This window comes from Physella acuta, unplaced genomic scaffold, assembly GCF_028476545.2.
Source record: "Physella acuta isolate Inbredline_101_S28 unplaced genomic scaffold, ASM2847654v3 ptg000325l, whole genome shotgun sequence".
In the NCBI taxonomy this organism is placed as follows: Eukaryota; Metazoa; Mollusca; class Gastropoda; family Physidae; genus Physella; species Physella acuta.
This window is the reverse complement of record NW_026731844.1, coordinates 397,756-416,752: the sequence shown is the minus strand read 5'-3', so window position 1 is coordinate 416,752 and position 18,997 is coordinate 397,756. Positions and strand designations below refer to the sequence as shown.

The window sequence follows — 18,997 nt, the reverse complement described above, 5'->3', positions numbered from 1 at the left end:
ATAAAGTGGTGACCACAGGGTCCATTCATCTGCAGATGCCACAAAAACATCTCTACACCATGTGGACTTTGAAAAGGAAGTCCAATATCTGCAGAGGCCGCAAAATCATATAATCTCTACACCGTGTTGACTGGCAGCTCTGAAAAGGAATTTTTTTTTACACTCAAATGTATAATTTGTACCATTAAAATACATAAATAGAATAGAATAATTCCAATTTTAATTAATTTTAAATAAACAAAATAAATGTCATTCACACCAGAAATATAAGTAAGCTATATTGAATGTCACTAACGCTGAAATAAAAGTGAGCTGAAATAAATGTCAGGTATGCTGAAGTCTAAGTCGGTAGAAATAATTGTAACTCACGCTGAAGTATAAGTTAGGTGAACTAACTTTCAAATACTTTGAAATATAAGTTAGCTCAAATAAACTTTTATTGCTATCTTAATCAAGTTGATGTTAACTTGAAGTCAAACTTTACCCACCTAATCTCATGGTCACAAAATGTTTACTTTTTTAATGTTGTTAATATGGAAAACAGCTGTTGAAGCAAAACTGTAATCTGCATGCTTTGTATGACTAGAAATTATTGCATGGTGTTATTTGTTGCTATGGAAATTCAGTATTCAGTAGAAATTAAACAGTAAATTGTCATTAGAATCACTTGTGAATTGTTATGTTGTTTCCTTCAAACTTTCCAATAGCAGATTTTAAGAATTTTATTAAATACTTGATAATTATCACAAGTGTAGTTAAGATGGCAGTAGAAATTTTCTTTCTGTGTCTTTTACTGGCATCTTTATGAATCATAACTTTCATCTGATGTGGCTGAAATACACTGGCCTTTGTACATGTTTGTCTATTCTTTTTTAATCTAGAACTGTTTTTTTGTTTGTTGACATGTTTTAATAAACTTGTGATAGGAACTTAAAAGTATTTCTATGGTTGATCAAGAGCATCTTGATATCATTTGTCATGTGATTTAATACAAATTTGAACCAAAATAAACAGTGCAATTAGACAAGTTTTCCTTTTTTTTTCTTCTTTGTGAACACATTTGTGCGAAGGGAGATAATTGATTTTTTTAAAAAATACCTTCTTTAAATAGAGTTACCCTTGTAAAAATAAAGACCGTGGGAAGTGACATTCTTCTGCTACATATCTATCACTATGTCTGTTTCTTCCAGACTTTTTTTCTCTAGGGGGGGGGGGACTAAAATTTCCGGGAGGAGGACACTGTTAAAAGTATATAGGGCTGCCCCCCGCCCCAGAGGCGTAGCGACCCTTCCCGGGGTCAAACTTTTCGATTTGCACCCCCCCCCCTCAAGATTTCGATTTGCACCACCCCCCCCCCCTCAAACTTTCGATTTGCACCTCCCTCAACCTTTTAATTTATTTTTCCAACCCATATGTCCCCCCAACCTCGCTACGCTACTGCCCCCCCCCCCCCCCCGGAAGAAACTGCACTACGTTGAGTGAGAAAATGAGCAGGTGTCGCCCCCTAACAGTTGTATTAAGCTAGAGCTAAAGAAGAACTAAGCCTAGTTAGTAGTTATAGTAGGCATCTCAGCTAAAAGAGCTGGGCACAATTTCAGAACAAAGATGAGAAGGTGAAAAAAATAAGTTCAGCACAATTTGAAACATTTGAAATACCTCGGGAATACCATGAAGAAAATCACAGCGTAGTTATGAGATAGTAGCAAACAACAGGTCAACATATCAAGAGGTAAATTTGGGAACAAGTAGATGATGAAGTCAACGACAAGAAAAACGGCAAAGAAAATTACGCATAAACCAACAAAATGGTGAGAAAAAAATGTTAAAAATTATTAGAGGGTCTATACAAACGGACTGGCAGCTCAATAGAGCAGGCAATATAAGAAACATATGTAGCACATCAACAAATAGCCTAACTAGGCAGTTTTATAAGTCAGAAAAATTCCTTGAGGACATAGAGAGAAATAACGGACAGCAACAGTTTAGTCTTAGACCAATGATGAGTAGGTGAACAAGGAAAAAATTAGTCTAAGCAATCCCGAATCACAAATCATCGCCCCATTAATGAATACATGAGTGCATTAGTAGAGATACTCGGTGCTTTCTTTGAGAGATCTGTGAGTGGAAAATCAACTTAGATCAACCTTTTTAAAGTTTCTCCAGCGTTACGGGTTTCGGCATCCTTTAATTTTAGTCAATATCATTACAAACGTTTGTAACACAAGTTAGTCTTGCTGTGTTGAGTCAGTGTTGACACATAGAGCTTTGTGTTTTTTATGCAGGTTTTGGACGCAATAGAAGGCGCACCTGTAGTTGTATAAAACAAAACCAATGACTCACAAATGAGTCTTGTCCAACTAGACTTTTGCTAACTTTACACTCTCCTCTCACAGTTAACAGATGCAGCTAAACATAAGTATGGTGTTAGGGGGCCTAGTTTGTAACCAGTGATAGGCTACCATAAAGATTTGCGTATTTTGGCAACATCATGATTAAGCCTGCTCGGGGAGAAGAACACGTGATGATGAACGTGGATACCTACGTGGCAGATGCAGTGTTTCTTCCAGACATTTTTCTCCGGGGGCACTTGAAATTTTCGGGGGAGGGCGGTAGACTTTCTTCGGGGGGGGGGGGGAGGAGGGAGGGTGGACACTGTTAAATGTATATATTTTCTATATAAATTCCATTTCGTTCGATAGACTTTTTTCGGGGGGGGGGGGGGGGGGGGGGGCTCTGCCCCACCGAAGAGATGCCTGGGCAGATGTGATGACAGACAGTTCATACTTTCTCTGCCGCCCCAATGAGAGCTGTTGCTAGCAGGGGCGGATTAAGCTTGGGCGGGGCCCCGGGCTGAAACTTTTTGGGGGCCCCCTGATATATATATATATATATATATATATATATATATATATATATATATATATATATATATATATATATATAGTTTATATATATATATATATATATATATATATATATATATATATATATATATATATATATATATATATATATATATATAGTTTAGTTATTACCCCCCCCCCCCCCACCTTAGAGATGCCTGAAAAAATCCTTGTTGTGAGACTGTTGGATTTATCGAAGTTTGAGGGGTGGGAGCGATTAAGTCTGTGGTGATCAACATCGGGGGGGGGGTGTAAACTGCCTGCAAATACACCACCCCATGATGCATGACCCATGCACCCTCCCCCCCCCCCCCCATTCCTAACGCACACCAAAATATCGACCGGCCAGCCAGACGAGACACCATCTAGCACAGTGGTTTTTAACCCTTTTGGAGGTACTGAACTGATCAGTTTCATGTGCGCATTCACCGAACTTCTTAACAGTTCGATTTCGTCCGCACTGACTGAGGTAAGTGCATCTTTACCTCCGCCGAACCCTTTGACTGACACGCCGAACCCCTGAAGTTCTATCGAACCCAGGTTAAGAACCACATACCTAGAACATCTTTCTAAAGCAGTTTTATTTGAAATTTCAGCATGGTGCCCTTGAATGCTACTCATACAGGTCTCAGCAAACTTCAATAATATGTAAATCTATGTTGTCATATACAGCTCTTTTATTTTATTTTTGCTGACTATAACTTCTGCTTTTGCTGTTTTACTTCGAGGAAGATTTCATTAGTACAACGAGGCATCAAAGCTTAAAAAATGGATATATTTAGGTTCCACACGAACATTATTCAATTATCACTGAACACAACTACATCGCTTCTCTAGCTACACACATTCTCCGCCATAGGTTCCAACTAGAGGACAAACACTAGCAGGAACCTTGTCAATTAAAAATCACAAGCACTCACCACTAACACGTCTTCTCCCACGCCACTCGCTTCATGTGTGTCTACCTCGATCCTTACTGACCACTTCACGCCCACACACATCTCGTCTCCTAAAACACGCGCATATAAATCAATCACTCCCGCGTTCTTGTGGTTCGAGGTTGGCTTTCTACAATAGTCTATAGGTCGGTTACACCCACCCCGACACCAGACATCCCTAGTCTACAATTAGTTATTGCCCCTGCGTCCAAGTGTCAAGTCTACTCCCTTCTCAGTAGAGCCTATGGTAATGTGCTGTTTAAGTCACTTACCTACGTGCGATTTGGTTATTTAGGTCATTAGAAAATTTTAAAATTGTTAATATAAAACCACATATTATTAATTATAATTGCTGTAGTTAACGTGTTAAGGGGGAGGGGGGTATCCCCCAATACCCCATGCCTACGCCCAGGGGCGTAGGGGGGGGGCGGACCGCACCGGGTGACACCATTTAGGGGGGTGACACCAAGGCAAAAAATAGCAAAATATATAGAGAAAAACTTGAGGGGGGGGGGGGGGTGCAAATCGAAAGTTTGAGGGGAGGTGCAAATCGAAAACTTGAGGGGGGTGCATATCGAAAGTTTGAGGGGGGGGTGTAAATCGAAAACTTGAAAGTTTGTCCCCGGGAAGGGTCGCTACGCCTCTGGGGGTGACACCATTAAGTGCCGCACCGGGTGACACCCGACCTCGCTACGCCACTGCCTACGCCTGTTATTTAGACCCGTATATACTATATAGACTTATGGCGACAGCGATCTCACTGGCTTTTGAATTTCGTCTATATCCAGGGTGTAAGTCAACACAAACATTTCAACCTGAGTTAATATTAATGGCAATAAAAATATTAAAAGAGGGGTCAAGAAATGTGAGGTTCGTTTTATTTTGTGTATTTCAATGATAACAATGATCAGTGGCGTAGCGAGGTCGGGTGTCACCCGGTGCGGCACTTAATGGTGTCACCCCCCCCCCCAGAGGCATAGAGACCCTTCCCAGGGACAAACTTTCAAATTTTCGATTTGCACACCCCCCCTCGAGTTTTTCTCTATATATTTTGCTATTTTTTGCCTTGGTGTCACCCCCCATAAATGGTGTCACCCGGTGCGGTCCGCACCCACCGCCCCCCCCCCCCTCGCTACGCCCCTGACAATGATGGAAAATAATTGTTAACTGACGATACCATTATGTTTATTTAAGTTGGGGGGGGGGATAAACTTCGTGTTATTGTTTGGTGTTTTTCGCTCCTTTGTGACTACTATGCGTGACGATATGAAAATGGGGAGGGGGGGGGGTGTAAATTCAGGTAAAAGAACTTGACGGCTTTTTCGTGGACTACTCCCTTAGCAAAACAGCAAAAACATAGTTTTAGGGCATTAAGCTCACCGTTTATTGTAATTTATATTATTAATTATGATAATAATTATAATTTTTAGGCAAGCTTATATATATATAATAATCATAAGTAGGATATACTGTCTAAGTCTAAGTACTAGATCTAAGACTAAGTCGTTTTTATGCGCTAGGCTAGGCATTTAAAACATCAAGAAATTTTATACGGTTAGGCCAACGGGCCGCCAACATTTGGTCCACTATCCACTAGGCTAAGTCAAGCTTACTCATTCAAACAGTAGGCCACTAACCTACAGCTGAATTGATTCTGCAGTTTGTAAAAGTGCGAATGATCAATGAAACATAAACACACAATCACATTCATTTCCTGGTCTGTGTTGTGAGTGTTGTGTCTGCAAACATCACCTGTTGATATTGGAACAATTTGTGTTTATTACCTCAAATTTATTCAAGTTTTTAATGTTATCCCTCCGTTATCCCAATTAAAAGTTAGTAGACTATTTCTTGTCTTAGTTTCATTACACTAGTATCGGTATAGCTAGGCCTATAGTATATTATAAATAAATAATTAAAATTAGACTCGAGCCTGAAAAAAATGTGTAGGCCAGTCCACTGAGTCCAGTCAGTGACAGTAGTCAGTAGTTTTTAAATTCAGATTCAGTGACAGTAGAGTAGCTTAGTTAGTAGAGTAGACAAGTCTATGACTATGAGTAATTTAACTAATTAATAGATCTAGTAATTATTGATCTTTTAAAGTCAAAATTAAAAGTAGAATCTATATTTCTATAGGCCTATCTAATATCTATTAAAATTAACTATCTAATTTATCTAGATCTAGATTTCTAGATAGTAAAAGTAAAAGTAGATAGAGAATTATAGGCTCTCCTAAAAAAAAAAAAGTCTATTCTTAGTAGCTAGTAATGTGAAAAGAAGGTGCCTCATTACATTTACATTTGAGTAATTATTTAACATTTTAAGGAAGATTTATGTTTTGAAAGTTACAAAAATGTTTCAAAGTTTCATTCATCTACCTGATTTTAAACAATTGTATTAAAACTTTTCAGTAATAAATATTATTAACAAAGACTAGCAATGTTTTCATCAGATGCAACAAAGCTCGGTTACTTCAGCAGCCATTTTGTTTAAGTTTTTTTTGGTAAACTTATAGCGGGAGATTCAGGGGAAGCCACTCTATTTTACAAATGGCCGCAATTTATATAGCAAATATTGCTCGCAAACACTGCTGTTCAAAAGTTAATTTCTGGCCTATATTGATATATTTAGCCATTGATTTTGGTTTATTATTCAATTATCTATAATATTTGACACACATATAATATATATCGCAATATACTTCTATTTAAGCCTTAACAAGGAGGCAACTTTGTTGCACATTTCATTACTAGCCTCGGCCGATTTACGTACCTAAAACGATAGATTACCATATAGGGCTATAGTCCTGCCTAGGAAATCTAGAAGATCTATTTTTTTTAATAATAAAGATCTAATTAATGTTACTCTTTAAGACTTTCCAAGTGTCAAATGTTAAAAGTACTGTTAACTGACTGTGCAACAACTATAGACTATTATTATTAATTATAAGTTTAGTAGAAGTGTTGATGCAGTTTTCAATGTTTGTTTGCAGTTTGTGAATCTACTACTAGTCTACTATATTGAAGCTTTCATTGATGTCTAAAATTACTGTTACATTTATAGATCAACGTTCTATTTTCTATAGTTAGTATTAATTGGGCCAAATGGATCTTAAATATTGACATTGTTGACATACCTTCACTAGGTACACAGCAAGTATAGGTCCAACATAGTACTTACAGATCTAATACTTATAAATAATAGCAAATACATTGGTCCACATTCTTTAATACACAGCACAGTGTTAATACTAGTTCTGGTTAGTATTCGTGGCTTAGTTCTAACAGACTTAACTGACAGTTGATAAAAATTTAAGAATATAATTGAACATCTTAAGCCACAAGTTATATTTTTTTGGTAATCTTAGATTGCAAGTAAGGCTACTTTAAATTTATAATGAGTATTGTCTCAAAATGTTAAGAATCAACATTCGGCTTGTTAGGTCTAGATTGTTTATGGAAATTAATTAAGAAAGTGTTGTTTTTTTTCATAATATTTGGTTCGGCATTCAGGTAAATTTGTATTTATATTAATATTGATATCCCTATCAGGTACTTGTATGCATATTTAAAAAAAAGATTTCTGTAGGCCTATAAGGCCTAATTTAAAAACTTGTATATTATTTTGGGCTTGCACTAAAATAAAAAGTAGGCCTATCGTAAATAAATAATTCTTTAATAAAGTGTTAATATTATCTGACAGACAATAGATCCAGCTACCAAAATTATTTTTATGGGGACAGTTTTCCTCTATTTTCAAAGCGACAAATATAAACACATTATACATCAATTTAGTTGTTAAAAAAATTTAAGAATTAAAAAAGACACCAGACAGTTGCATGCATTAACCAGAAAATAGAAGATCAATTATTCTCACTTAACTATAAAAAGAATCCACTTCTTAATGAAGTAATGTTAAAGAATGTGTGAAAATTACTATTTATACTAATAAAATACTTTTATTAGTTACTACAATCAAAATATGTTTATCTTTTGAAAGGTTATTACCATGGGATTCGACTCTATTAGTTGTCATCCATTTTTTTCACATATGTATGTGTTTGCTGTAACATATAAAGACTTTGCCAGTCCAGTAAAGTTGATTTTTTTTTGGACCCTACACTCCTCTCTTTGAGTGGACATAATAAACTATTGACACCTTATTCAATATTCACACAAAAGTTTTTTGATTTTGATACACAATATATATATATATATATATACATATATATATATATATATATATATATATATATATATATATATATATATATATACCATTTAAATTTTACAGCTATTTATTGCTATATAACCTCTAATATTTTTTTGCATTTCAATTAATATAATTAATTATAATATAATTAAATCTATAAGAAAAATATATATCATGAATAGTTAAAGATGGAATTTAAATATAACTAACAGCATTTAATTGATATAGCTTATTTAAAACTCCATTTTTTAACAAGCGTTTTAACAATGCTTAGTTTTACAATTTGCTTTTTAAAAAAGTCTGTCACCAGAATATGCCATTTGTTAGCCATTATAAAGCTTATAATATATTGTTTTAAGGCTGTGGTAATTAATTGTGATAAAAATGGTCAATTGTTACCTCCTTAGTTCTTATAATTTAATAAAAATATGAAAGTGTTATGGACAAACTGAAGAGGAAGAGAAACAGTAAACCTGAAGAGCATTCTCTAAGTAGCTGGTCCAGAACAGGAAGCTTCATGAATAAACCTGAAATGGGGTGGATTCACCCTGACGATCAACTTTTACCAGATGCTGGAATATGCTATGGTGTGCGGGTAAGTTCTTGATACATATGTTTCATATATTTTTATAACATCTTCCTTCCAAGTTACTATAGATTCACTTTAATCTTTAATGGGACTGCTTAGCTGGGCTATAGAGTGCTTGAGTGCTAACCAAAACATCTCAAGTTGTGATCTCATAATGGAGTCCGTATAACTTCCCAGTCCACCTAGTTCTGATGGGTACCTAATTCATGTTTAGAGATAGTATAGGAGGCTGGGCATATTTTTTGACCACACTATCATTTAATATTCTGTGGTTACACAAACAGGTGAGCATTATTTCATCTGCCCTATTGACTGTCAGGTCCAAAAGGGTAACTTCAGTTTCTGCTAAATTTGTTACGAAAACTGCAGCTTCAAAAATTATTTGTAATTATGTAATTTTCACTATGACATCATTCTACTTGAAATGATAAACAAAAGAGCCTTGAAAGTGTTAAGTCTACACCAGAGAAATTCATTTCATCCTCTTTTGGTTTAGATAACATTTATAACAAAGTTTAGAGCTAGTTTTTAATTATGATTTGAAGGATCTGCAGGAAATTATGTCTACTGTTACATGTATGTCCCATTACTCATTACAGTAGTAGCATTTTCTATAATGCTTACATGTACTTACAAATATACAATTAAAAAATAAAAAGTACATTTTCATATCATAACAGTAATATTTATCTTACAAAAATTTCAATGACATTTGCTTCCAATCATTAGATCATTAGAATTTTCCATTTCTTTTTGGTATTGAAAATTTGTTTGGTGATTCAGTCTTTGAATTTTTTGAGCCATTTTTGCTTGTAAACTTTAATAACTGAAACATGAGAGGGCAGAAACATCCAGTGGTTGTGTTTTGTGTCAAGGATTTACTAGTTTGAATACAGCATGAGTCCTGGTAAAAAAAAAAATTTAAATGATCTTAATATATTTAGTGAGTGAAGATAATACATGTGGCAGAATAATTGATCTATGAAATTTTTATCCAGTTTTGATTGTTCTAAGATGGAAATTTTTACATAAATCATAAATATTTTCAACTTAAGTTAAAACCAAATAACAAATCCCATTTTAGCTAAAATTACAAAGGTTACTCTCGACTGTTACACTAAAATATACAAAGTTGTGCCAGTTCACCAGCATGTGGTATTAATGTATATCATATATGTATATCATTTTCTGTTTTTAAACTGAAAATTAAATTATTATGAAATACTAATAGATTCCATTTTAAAATTTGTAACTGAAAAGGGGAGTCCTTATGTTATTGTTGAATATATTTTAAGATATACACTTTTCTTTCAATAGTTGACTCTCTTGTATGCTTTTTAGATTTTCATAATTAGAATATTTTATTTTTACTATCTTCTTAGGTTTTTTAAAGTCATATTTATTTTTCATAAAATAATGTTACATTTGTAGTATATTGGATGTTTGGAAATAAAAGAATCTATGAAGTCATTAGACTTTGAAACAAGAACCACCATAGCAAGGTCAGTCTATTCTATTAACCTTATTTACATTTAATTGAACATCTGATTACTTAGATGCAAACTTGCTTCAGCACTTTTTTGTAATGCCTTCAAAAGGAGTGCACAGCTTGTAAATATTTTGCTTTAGCAGCAGCACACAGCCTCACCTTTTTTTTTACAGCCTTAGCAAATATTTTTTAGATGCAGTGTACACATTTTTAGCATCAACATGCATACCTGTATGTTTATTTTAGAATTTAGAACATTCCAGAGGTTGTTTTTTTTTTATTTTCCTAAAATCAGAGAGTCAATAAACAGAGTTGCTGAAGCTGCAGGCTTAAAAACAGCTTCCAAGAGAAAAAAGGTATATGTTTATACAAAGTTTTGATAATGTTTTTCTAAACTGTTAACTCTTTGAGCCCGCCAGGCCGGTATACCGGCTTCAACATTAGGCATATATGTCCGAAAAGCCGGTTTTCCGGCCCGATGATCTAGCGTCATATTCCTAGCGGCCGGTATACCGTTTAATTAAATATAGTTAGCGAAAGACTGACTAAAACTGCACATATGTCTTTTGAGTGCTGGATTATGATTCTAAAAATTGATTTTTAGGAAAAGTGAAAGTGTTTATATTTCGTAGCAATGCCGCCGAAACGAAAAGCTGAGCTACAGCCGTCGACTTCACATAAAGTTGGTGCAAAAGATGAAGCAAAAGACCGAAATATCAACAAAAGAAGTAGAATGACTGCATCTCAGGCAATACAACTACTTATTGATTCTGTTGAAGAAGATAATATATCTGGTCTATATTGTGATGATAGTGACGTTGAAACACAGTGACATTGAAATTGACAGTGACAATGAAACTGTTCAAGTACGTTCTGATGCACGTGGTGTCAAGGACAAAGACTAGTCGAAACGAAAAAAAAAGTTTACTGGTGCAAAACATGCGAATTTTTTCTTTGCATCGGGTCCGGCAGTGATGACTGTTTTGAAAGTTATCACACAAAAGTGGACTTCTGGTGATGAACTAGTATGGCCAGGTATCAATAATAACAAAACAATCAATAAATGTAAATTGGTTTCTTCTATGTTCTATCAAAACAATAATTATGTGTTCGTTTTATATACATTGTTCTGTTCAAACATTTTAAAAAAAAAGAATTTTAGAATCTTGCTGCATTGTTGTTTGATCCTGAGTCTGGATACCAAATTTGGCTTGATTATCTCAAACGGTTCAAAAGTTATAGGCAAAGTTAGAAGCAGATAAGTGAAAATCGGTTTGGGCCTGGGAGCTCAGGAAATGGGAGAAAGTAGGTCAGGGAGGCCAGGGCTCAAAGGGTTAATAATATTGATATAGCTTGCACAACACACAGTACTTACATTAAAAACACAGTGATTTATTTTGTGGTCGTCCATTTATGATGTCCAAACAGAGGAGTGAAAGGAAGGGGGGGGGGGAATTGAGTTCACATGGACATTAATACATAAAATTGATTATTTATATAAATTTTATACCATACAATTTGTGTGTGGACATAATATACAGATGACCCCATTTCAAATTTGTGTGTGAACATCATATACGAATGACCTCATTTCAAATTTGTATTGGACATAATGTATGGATGACCTTTTTTCAAATTTGTGTTGGAAATCATATATGGATAACCCCATTTCAAATTTGTGTTGGAAATCATATATGGATGACCCCTTTTCAAATTTGTGTTGGCAATCATATATGGATGACCCTATTTCAAATTTGTGTTGGAAAGCATATATGGATGACCCCATTTCAAATTTGTGTTGAACATAATGTATGGATGACCCCTTCCCATAAGTATAAATTCATGAATGCTAAAGTAGTTTAAAAATAGTTGGAATTGTTGCATGTTTTTTTATGTTCAGAAACACAAGTTAGCAATTTTAAATTTGAAAAATTATGCACACATCATCACAATTGCTAAATGTATGCCAAATTTATTCAGCGATTGTACAGCTTTTCTTACCAGGTTTTACACAACTTTGCTTTCTTATGCACTGTTTATGTTAAGCTAAAAATTGATTGCAAGTAAAAACATATAAATAATCTAAAATGTTTTCTTAATTTTAGATTGATCGAAAACTGGCAAAAATGTTGGGTGATAACCCACACATGCAATATGCAGGAGCCAATGTTAATTTGACAATAACAACAGATAGCATTATTTTAATGATTATGGAATCAGGGGAGGTAAACTAAGTCTTTCTTAACAACCTTTTTTTTTGATACATTTTGACTTAATAATATAAAAGACTATATGCTCAAAGGTAAAGTCATTCTACAGTGGTTTTGTAATTTTAATCAAGAAGCTAGAAGTGACTCTAAATAATTCTTATTGGTGGTTGTAATGTACAGTTCTTGCAATATCAACATGCTTTTGAAAACTATTTTTCTAAGCATAGCAATGCTTGCATTAATAAAATTATTTGAAATAAACCAAGTGCTAGCTTGGTGACATTATTATTTTTTTTTGCAATGAGTTATTGACACTTTGATTTATGATAATATATGTCTTAATATTTACAATATAAAAGAAATACTTTGATACCAAATATTGTTTTTTCTCAATAATTCAGATCATAGGTGATCACCCATTACATGTTGTCTCGTTTGCTTCAGGTGGTGATGTGGTGAGTTTTTTTTTATATGAATAATTTTAGTAGTGTTGCACTAAATTGGACACTCAAAGGACTTGCGATTGAATCCTCTCATTAGCCATTCCACCTAGCTTTAAAAGTATTTAATGCAATTGGATAAAGTTATGACAGCTACTCGTGTGGCCTTGCAAACCTGCGTACTTCAAATAAAAGAAAAACTATATATCTGTTTTTAAAATAAATTTAGATTTTGTAGTTATTTAAAATTTTGATTAAGGAAGATAGCGGTTAAGAAACATGACATTAATTCCATATTTATTTAAAATTAATTATGAAATAAAACAACTTATGTTAGAATTATGATTATGGAGGGGAGGAGGGAAGAGTTGGACTTATTTGGGGAGGGGCAGCATTCCATTGAAAGCTTACATGATTTATGAATGAACCCTTATAAGTAATTAAAGATATAAATAAATAACATCAATGTACTGATAGTGTTGTTGTCTCCCCTCTCTCACAGGACACCCTTGACTTTGTGTCATATGTTGCCAAGGATCCAAACTACGGCCGTGCCTGTCATGTTTTAGAATGTGGAGGTGGGCTGGCAGAAGATGTTGTCACAACTATAGGCCAGGCTTTTGAGCTGCGTTTTAAACAGTATTTGAAGAAACAACCTAAAGCCCTTCAGTTGCCTGATTGGTAATTTGGATTCTTTCTCTAGTACTAATAGTACTATTTAAAACTTAATTGTTGTAACTGTAACAATTTTCTATTTTAAACTATATGCTTATTTTAAACAGGAGGGACAATCCTGGGTTTGAAGATGAAAAGTGGGGTGACAAAGAAGATTATTATAATGACAATCCTGATGCCAGACCACCAGAAGCATCAGGTGGGACACCAGTTGTTCCCCCTCGTCCAGAGTATAATACACCCAACAATGTAAGTTAGAATACAAATTAGCTAGTCATATTTGTTTTATTCCTCTTATTGATTATTGTAAACTACCTTTATCTTGATAAAAGCCATTATTTTTTTACTAAACTGTTCACACATTTTTGGACCTTTGTTGATTTTAACAAATTTTTAACTGCATGGTTAATTAAAAAATTTTTTTAACCTTTTAAATGAAATTAAAAATTCAGAAACCTAAAAGTGATGGGAAAGATGCATCACTCCAATCAGGTAAATTAGGTAGGAAACTTTTTTTTAATAAGTTATGTGAATAAACATTAAAAGATTTAGGGTTATTAGATGTTTGTTTTTTTGTCGTTAGTTAGTCATGGAGCCATTGCATATATCTACCCTCACTTAATGAAATAACCTACATTTAATAATACAACTGTTTACAAGCATATTTTTAATAGTATCAACAAGTTAAATCTAGCTTTGTTGTGCCCCCACTTAAAATTTAAGACACTGTAGGTGATATGCTAAGTTTTAATTTGTATAATGAATTAGTTTTGGTTTCAAACATAACTTTACATTTTCGATGATTTATCTTTTGATAATGGTGATCTTAAGAGCCAATGATAGCTTGGTTTTGTTAAAATATTTATGTTACCCTTTAAAAAGTGGTGCTCCATTGGGCAGATAAAGCAGAGTTCACCTGTTTCTGTGACTTTGGCAAATGAAGGAATAGTGTGGATAGTACTATGACCAGCCGCCTTTACTTTCCCTAACATGAGTCAGGTACCCAATAGATTTGAGCTCCCGATCTGAACTCGAGACTTTCAGGATAGCAAGCTCTCAACAATACAAGCATAATGGGTAGCATTTTTGATTGGGCAAACCTGAGCTACATCCAGTTGTAACTTATTTTTATGAAGTTGTTTCTTAGACCATATTTATGTTTGAGTTTTATTAAATTTAGAGTACAAAATAAATTTTACTAATCAGCTGTTGAATTACTTTAATCCATTAACTTAAAATTTTATTGATATTCTTCACACATTATAAAATATTTTAAGCGGGATATAATAAGTCTTATCCATGTATCAGACGGTGAATTAAAAAGCAGTGATGTCAACCATGAAGCAAGCATCAAATCATCTGACAATGAAAGTAGCAAGAGAACTATTGATGCCTTTGATATGGGTACGCTTTAAAACAAATATACCTGGGGAAAATATCCTGTAGTTTTTCTGTAGAAAGGGTTTCACAGTGAGCTCCACTACTAAGCCCTTTTTAGTTAACATTGTGAGGGTTCCACTACTTGACTAAGTTCTATTTCATTTCATACCACGACAGACTTGACAAAATAATCACTTGAGAGTTTCATTCTTTTATTTTACTCTCATAAGAGATACTGGACGTGAATACATATAAGACGACACAAACACATCTTCTGCCCTAATCTTCTTCCCCAGCAACAACTATACTACACTAAAATATAATTTCCTTGCTTACCTCGTCACCATCTTTTAACAATACAAAACCTTTGACAACACACATACTCTTGTACCTTTACTACACACTTCATAAACAAGCAGTAACATGTGATGTACATTTCTATATTCTTCAATTAGGTTTTTGAATGTATAACATTACATATAACTTTATTTTTTGCTTTTCACACTTAAGAACCATTCAGTGTGGAGTTGCCACCTTTATCAGATTCTGCTAAAAAAACAACAGAGGCTGAGAAAGATCTGCGTGAAAATAAATCTGCTGCATCTTCTGAAGCACTAGAGCCAACATTTGAAGAATGGTACCATGGTGACATACCTCGCAAGCAAGTTAGTAACAATTTTGACGTGTTCAACTTATTCAAGTGTAAAATATACAGAAATTTTATAAAGATGTCAACGTATTCTTTTTTTTATTAAACTTTATCCAAATGTCTTTTTACTTTCAGCAAATTAAAACAAATTTTTAGCGCAATTTCCATTCTGGAGAATTGCGTTTATTAACTCGTCATTTCTGGGAATGGATGGATGAATGAATGTATGGATGAATGTGTGTCCGGGCTTTAAGTCGTATCTCCTCCTCAACGAAGCAATATCGATGACTAGTTCCAAAAGCAATTATGTTAAGCAAGTTACGAGAATGAGCATAGGCCATAAAAATTCCGGGTTTCTTTCATGTATTTCCCGGAAAAGCCAAAAAAAACCTCGAAAAAATCGATTCCTGTCATAATTTAGAACAATATTGCCGAAGAAAGTTTTCAAAAATATTCTCTCGTTCGGTCACAAATTTTAAAATTACATAAACACCTACAAACCGATCGTTCTTCTAGCTTGAACGCACCCCAACATTATACGTCAGAGCTATTTTTAGATAACATAAGGAAATTGCGCACAAATGTCACTAGACTTTTTTAATTAACTTGTTTGCTTTTATAAATTTAGGCAGAAGTGCTTTTAGAATTTGATGGGGACTTTTTAGTGAGGAAAAGCACAAACAGTCCTGGCCAATTTGTACTCAGTGGAAAACAAAATGGCAGCCCAAGACATCTTCTTCTAGTGGATCCTGAAGGAATTGTATGTAATATTCATTTCTTTCCTTTAAATCAGTTAAAGTATACATGTATTTCAAAGAAAAAATTATGATTTTTGTTTTATGTTATGTTTGTTACTCAAAATTGAGCGGTACAGTATTTTTTTTTTCAACAGGTCAGAACAAGAGATTTTATTTTTGACAGTGTGAGTCACCTTATCAATTATCACAGACAAAATCAACTCCCTATTGTTACTCAGGGTAGCGAACTAAAACTAACTAGACCAGTGAAGGCCTGTATTTCTATTTAAATGCTTTTAAAATGTGACTTATAATAAATCATTTATCATTCACAACCAATTTGTTACTTTACTGTAAATAAACAATGTTAAGTAGGTATATAATTTTGGCTGTGGAAGCCATTTTTACAAGGCTGTAGATGTTAATCACTGTTGTTTTAATGCATAGTCAATGTGATTGAACTTACATAATGCGTTTGTAAACAGATATACAGAACCAAGTTGTATCTATTCTTGTATTTCCCTATGTTGTTAGCTTATTTGAGCTTTTGATCATTGATGTACAGTGAAATTATTTGTATGCATTACCTTAATTTTGTGCAATACTGCAACAAAATTTTTTTGTTTGTTTTTATCATTAAAGAGCCAGCACATTTTAAAATTATTATTAATAATTATTGTGTTGTCTTCAGGTATTGAAAGAGATATATTCTTTTAATATTTCTTATAAATGCTCTTTTACAATATTTGTATTATGTTAATTCCAGTTAAATAAACATTTTAATGACACTTTAAGATTTAAAAATTATTTTCAATTTTACTATACTTTATAAATCTAAATCAAAATTAAGATTCTGCTCAAGTCTTGCTATTTGATCCATTCAGTTTGTGTACATAGATAATACATAACCTTAAGTTTTCTTGAAGTCCAAAGTTTTAAAAATTCTATTACTGAATTTAAAATAATGGAAGCATCATTTTTAGATATCTACCTAAATCATTCAAATACATAATTACACTTAATTATGTTTAGAATATTTGTGTGGTTCTTAACCTGCTCATAATCCCTTTGCTTATTAGCAAAGGGAACAACTATTTCCATTAACATTAAACCTAAAGTATTTACAAAGTATTTCTTTAAAAAGCCATTTTAAAATATTTATCCCTTAAAATTTAAGTTAAAAAAATAGATATGTGTCTTTTGTCCATCACAAAATTATGGCAGTATCAATAATTCTCTTCTTAGTTTATGATGTTGGCATAATTTTATCAGATCATTGAATATTTAAAAAGGCTTAGATGTCTAGTTCCAATGTTTTTTATCTCCTCAGTTTATGTAAAATTCTAATTTACCAAATGAGTATAATAAATATTACTAATTATCTTATTTTCTTTACAATTGACCAAAATTTTTTTTCTCTTTATTGTTGTAGCCTTTTGTCTGTTAGCTTTTATTAAAATCTATTACTTTAAATCTTACTTAAAGATGATAAACATAAATATTTTATAATGTATGTGCATTTTAGTTGGGCTTTTTTTAAAAACTGTTTTCAGAACTTGCAACAAAAACATTTGTTTCTGTTTTAATACATTTTCAATTTTATAATAGTAAGATCTTTTGTACACTTATTGATTACTATTAAGTAATTTTGTGCATACACAAAAGGAAAACAAATCATTTTACACTTTTACATTGCCAATTATTTGAAGTTGATTTTAATATAGTTTTTATGTTATTACATATACATTTATATTGGTACTATTAGTCTTTTTTTTACTTTTAAGTCTTCCATGATTTCTTGGTTTAGATTGTTTTATTATTTAGGTTAAACCTCTTTAAAACTCATTAAATGTAGGCCTACATTTTTTATACTATTACTAATAACTTAGTTGTGATTGTATTACTAAAACAGTAATAATAATTTCAGTATCAATTTATATTTAAAAAGGTTTCTCTTCCTTATAAGTTCTCTTTATAAAACTCAAGAAATAGTTTGCCTAATTTCAAAACTTTCAATGAGTAGCCTATTACTTAATAGCTTTATACATGTAAGATCTAGTCATTCAATGTTGACACCGGTTTAGTACATAATTTGAACAATTAACTATGTGTAGTTTTATCTTCAAATTTAGTTACCAGTCAAGTAGAAGCCATTATTACAATATACATGGGAGATATTTTGTAACTTAAGTTAATTAAACAACTAGAAAAAAAATAGGCCTACTTGATGTTTACTTGCATAGTAAAATCTGCTACATATAAATTATAATGGCAAATATTTGCTAAGTTCATGCAGTATTTAGTCTCAATACCTTATCAATTCCCAAATATGGTCTTAAACACAGTTTTTACTACAGTATATATATCTAATAATTTTTTTTTCCAAAGTCTAACAATAAACTTATGTTTCACAAATATTACTGTTTCAGTCTATTCATTTTGTACTACACTGACAATGTGGAAATAGTTGAAAATTCATGTTCACGATAATTAGAGTATTATTATACCATATTTTTTTAAAACCAGCGGTAAGGATAATTTCAAATATATATTTATATATATCATTTGTTATATCATCAGACATTAGTAGTAGGCACAACAGTTACCTTCAGAGGGTGTAAGAGGATGTGCCAGTTGGATACTTTTATGTCATTCATATTACAATGTGATTAAGCTCTGATTATAATATTAACAATCACATAATTTTTAGACTTTGTTAAGTTGCTATATAACATTTTACTACTTTAATTAAATTTAAATTATAAAAACAAATTT

At 32.8% G+C, this 18,997-nt stretch overlaps 1 protein-coding gene across 4 annotated transcripts; it reads left to right on the top strand.

The window, feature by feature from the left end:
• Nucleotides 1–4,672: 4,672 nt before the first annotated feature.
• Nucleotides 4,673–18,827, top strand: LOC131940701 (SHC-transforming protein 1). 4 transcript variants are annotated; one of them, XM_059299453.1, is made up of 13 exons: nucleotides 4,673–4,711; nucleotides 8,461–8,648; nucleotides 10,074–10,144; nucleotides 10,427–10,487; nucleotides 12,237–12,356; nucleotides 12,743–12,796; nucleotides 13,284–13,462; nucleotides 13,564–13,705; nucleotides 13,909–13,957; nucleotides 14,765–14,860; nucleotides 15,347–15,501; nucleotides 16,114–16,245; nucleotides 16,378–18,826. In XM_059299453.1, exons 2-13 carry the CDS (start codon nucleotides 8,493–8,495, stop codon nucleotides 16,510–16,512), a joined length of 1,350 nt encoding a protein of 449 aa, XP_059155436.1. In that variant the 5' UTR covers nucleotides 4,673–4,711; nucleotides 8,461–8,492; the 3' UTR covers nucleotides 16,513–18,826. The 4 variants fall into 4 exon arrangements, with proteins under 4 accessions (XP_059155436.1, XP_059155438.1, XP_059155437.1 ...); XM_059299455.1 differs by lacking the exon at nucleotides 4,673–4,711 and adding an exon at nucleotides 5,520–5,676 and having other exon boundaries at nucleotides 13,909–13,948; nucleotides 16,378–18,827; XM_059299454.1 differs by lacking the exon at nucleotides 4,673–4,711 and adding an exon at nucleotides 5,521–5,676 and having other exon boundaries at nucleotides 8,489–8,648.
• Nucleotides 18,828–18,997: the final 170 nt, after the last annotated feature.